Source organism: Seriola dumerili, unplaced genomic scaffold, assembly GCF_002260705.1.
Source record: "Seriola dumerili isolate Sdu_G_001 unplaced genomic scaffold, Sdu_1.0 BDQW01000149.1, whole genome shotgun sequence".
Taxonomy (NCBI): Eukaryota; Metazoa; Chordata; class Actinopteri; order Carangiformes; family Carangidae; genus Seriola; species Seriola dumerili.
Window position 1 is genome coordinate 5118721 of NW_019174404.1, and position 3769 is coordinate 5122489.

General features: G+C 43.9%; 1 protein-coding gene across 1 annotated transcript; it reads right to left on the reverse strand.

Annotated features, from left to right (window-relative positions):
- Window positions 1–547: 547 nt before the first annotated feature.
- Window positions 548–1662, reverse strand: LOC111225858 (transmembrane protein 229b-like). The gene has a single exon (XM_022750897.1). It carries the CDS (start codon window positions 1623–1625, stop codon window positions 1029–1031), a length of 597 nt encoding a protein of 198 aa, XP_022606618.1. The 5' UTR covers window positions 1626–1662; the 3' UTR covers window positions 548–1028.
- Between the last annotated feature and the right edge of the window lie 2107 nt (window positions 1663–3769).

Consider the following 3769-nt stretch of genomic DNA (forward strand, 5'->3'; position numbering starts at 1 on the left):
TTACAGTGGCTGATATTAACCTACACACACCCATTCATACATCAATAGCAGAGAAGCTGCCATGCACGGCCGTGACCTGCTCACCAGGAGCAGTTTGGGGTTCAGCGTCTTGCTCAAGGACACTTCGACACGATATCAGGAGAAAACCGGGAATCAACAGTGATAACAAGTCGCCTGGCTATACCTCCTGAGCTCCTGTCGTCCCCCACACACAAGCAGCAGACTAATTCAAGTGAGACGCACAGTATGACTGCTGATTGAGCTCAGTAAAAAATGTGTATTATATTGGAAGACAACTTTTTTTCATGCATTTTTTTCCAGGCATTGTGGGTATTCACTAACTGCAGAGAACATTCATCATGATGTAAGCTGACACATTGCTTCAGGGTGGACATGTTCTTAAAGAGCCTTTCGTAGCTACATTACTACAGTACTTTGAATAATACTAAAGGACAGTATGTACATTTTAAAAAGGACATGTTACAAATGCAGCTACTTTTTTATTATGTTCTATGCAGCAAGCATTATGCTTTCAGATAGACTGATGTGCCCTTGAAACACAAATATAAGTTGTTTTTGTTCCGCCTCACAGCGATAACACAAATCTTTGCAACAGCTGTTTGTTTTTATCCCGAGTTCTTTGCAGTCTATGGGACAGCAGGGCCTGAAGATGTAGTCCTGGTCATTTAAGACCCTGATCTCCTTAAGGTCAACCCCACATGGAAATGGGAGGGTGCGTAATGAGATGCAGCAAACACAGCAGCATGGAGATATTGCGCCTCTGTTGACAGTAGAGGACACAGTGGGTGATATGGGCGTTTTGAGCCCTAGTTAGGTTTTGTTTTCTGGCTGTTCTGATACTCTGTACACCTCTGCACACCAACCCAGTCTACGTAGCTGTCTGTTGACTTAACCCCATACAGTTAATGGGGAGGACTGCTTATGAAAGTGGCTGAGGAGGGCAGGAGAGGTGTAGCAGAGCGATTGGGCTGGTTTCAGACTGTGTTCTTCCTTCATTATACCTTGGTTCATTCCCCTTTAAGATAGCCGTTAGAATCATTTCCCATCCCTCTACTCCTCTCTCTCCTCCTCCCACCCCCCAATGTTCCTCCTGCCCCTCCTCCGCCCCCAGCATCCAACCGATGTTTTGACCAACCATCCTCAGGCCCCTCATGGAAGCGCAGCCGCAGCGTTTTGCGGATGACCAGGCGCTCTACGATGAAGGAGGCGCAGAACCAGGGCACAGCGTACTCAGCCGTAATCAATCCCATGAAGTTGTAGCGGAATTCGGAGTAGTCCCAGGGGCAGGCGTTGAACTGTCGCAGCAGTAGCCCCGTGCCGAACTCCCACAGGTACGTCCATAAAGTGTATATGATGCAGCGCAGCAGCACGGGGCAGCAGCCTCGCAGCTTCAGGTACATCTGCTCCACAATGAGGATGCAGGTGCCGTAGATGAAGAGCGCCCACACGCTGGTCACGCCTGGGAATTTCCAGTTGCAGTTCACCACAAACTCCCAGGCGGCGGTGAACATGACCTCACAGAAGTAGCCATGGATTGCGTAGAGGTACCAGCGTGACAGCGCCGTCAGAGGCACAGGAGCCTCTGGGGTTTCCAAGGTCACCATCTTTCCTCCTCTCTCTTTCACTCAAATGTTCTGTCTCTGCTAATGGGATGCAGGTCTAAGGGGAAGAAAGACAAAGAAAGGTGTAAGAAAGTGACATAAAGGCAACACACTATAATGTATCAACTCCATGTTTATGCTTTGACATTTTTCTGCTAGAGCCATTTAATCTATTTACAAAGTAGGGTTCAAAATTTCTGCACAAGGGATTCACTGGAAACTATGCATGCATGTAATCCAGCATAATTTTATCTCATTGATAACAGCCTCAACATTAACTGTTTACTCTCTACACATCATGTCAGAGCTGTCATCAAAAACGCATCTACAAAACAAGACAGTCATTTTTCCATCAGATCAGTTTTAAATATTGCACAGAATAATGGATTTAAAAAGGCAGCTACAGTGAGCGGTTGACAGGCCTCACACCTCCAACTTTTCACAAGGAAACCAGCTCCTTTTACTGTGCGCTGCTGTTGTATAGAAGACTGATTGTGCTGTGCACAGCATGAAATCGTCAGGGTTACTCATGACTGAATGGAAAAAAAAACTGATTACTGAATGATTCTTTATTAAAAACATTTTTTGTCTGTTTGGCTGCACTGTAACAAGAGGTACTGTACCAGTCAGGGACATGTGGCATTAAACCGCACTTGCTGTTATCTCCAGTAACCACTGTGTTGCCAAATCTTAAAAGATTACAACTTTAATTGCAAATGGTGCCAAGCCGAAGTTCAATTAAGGACAAGGCAACGAAACACTCGATTTACATCATGAAGATTAAATTAGAGACTGCAGGGCTACGCAGCACTTAAACTCTCCGGCCTTCCCTCAGTTGATGCTATTTACTGACTGACTGAGGGGGCTTCTTATGTAAGATATAGCTTTATCATCTGACTGCCTACATCATGTGCTCTTTTTCCAAATCCCGCAGCTTGACGCACACAGTCTTTGTATCAGGTGTCAGGAGGCCCACGCAGGGTTGGATCCTTCCTCTACTCTATTTATCACAGCGCATGTCCAATAAAAAACACTGAAGGCAAACAGCATCATACCGAGGAGTTCAACGACCACATAGCTGAGAAGACCACTGAGTGTATATCATCTACTATTCAATGCCTCCAGAGGAAACTGTGTCATAACAGCAACCATTACACAATGGATCATAACCGCTGTGTAAAATACAAGCTCAGAGAGGTTAGGAGCACAAAAGCTTGTCTGAAGAACAAAAGCCAATTTTTTTTTGGCTCTTTTTTTGTCTTCAAAGGCTGGCTGAGGCCCAGAGTGGGCCCATGGGGATTAGCACATTTCCAAACAAGGAATAAGGGTTTCATGTGAGGAACTGGGCCACAGCGATGGGCCAACTGACCTCCCTAAACCCTTATACCATCTTTTTACTGCCCGCCTGGGAAACTCTCCCTTTCTCTTCTCATTTATCCAAGCAAACCTGGGTAAAACAGTATTTTGCAAAAGATTGTAAACTTGTTGGTTTACGTTGTTCAAGAGAATTAGATGCTATAAATGAGTTTTATTATATCAGATCATCTAAGTTGCCCAACTTTAAGGGAATGGGACAAAATTTTGGGAAATACGCTGAGTTAAGACAGACAGGCACTATAAGGACTGATCACAATTTCAGCCCTGAACTCGTGGCTACTGACTATGCTTACACTCAGTGTGAGCACCAATGGCGATGATGGTCAACTGATTTTTACTGTGCGAGCATAAAAAAAAAAAAAAAAATGAAGTGTACAGCATGAGTTAATATAACATACAAAATAGATAAAAATGCATCTCTACGAAGCTTTAGATGGGAAGACTGATGCCTCTCAGATGTATCCGGTAATATTGGTAAGGTTAGCTCGGCATTCAGGACTGGTAAGAGGGGGAAATTCATCTTCAAGAGCCTCTAAAGTTCACTAACTCACAAGCTATATGTTTCATTTGTTTAATTCATACAAAAACTGGGGGAAAGATATATAACATATATACATCCTGTACACCTGAAATGTTTAATTTTTCCATTTTTTGTACAGATTAAACAAAGGAGATGCAATGTGTTCATCTGTGAGCTTTCAAGGTACTGATAGGTGGAGTTTAATATTATTTGTTCTGTGTCAAAGCACTGCTGTCAGCAATCCAAGCTC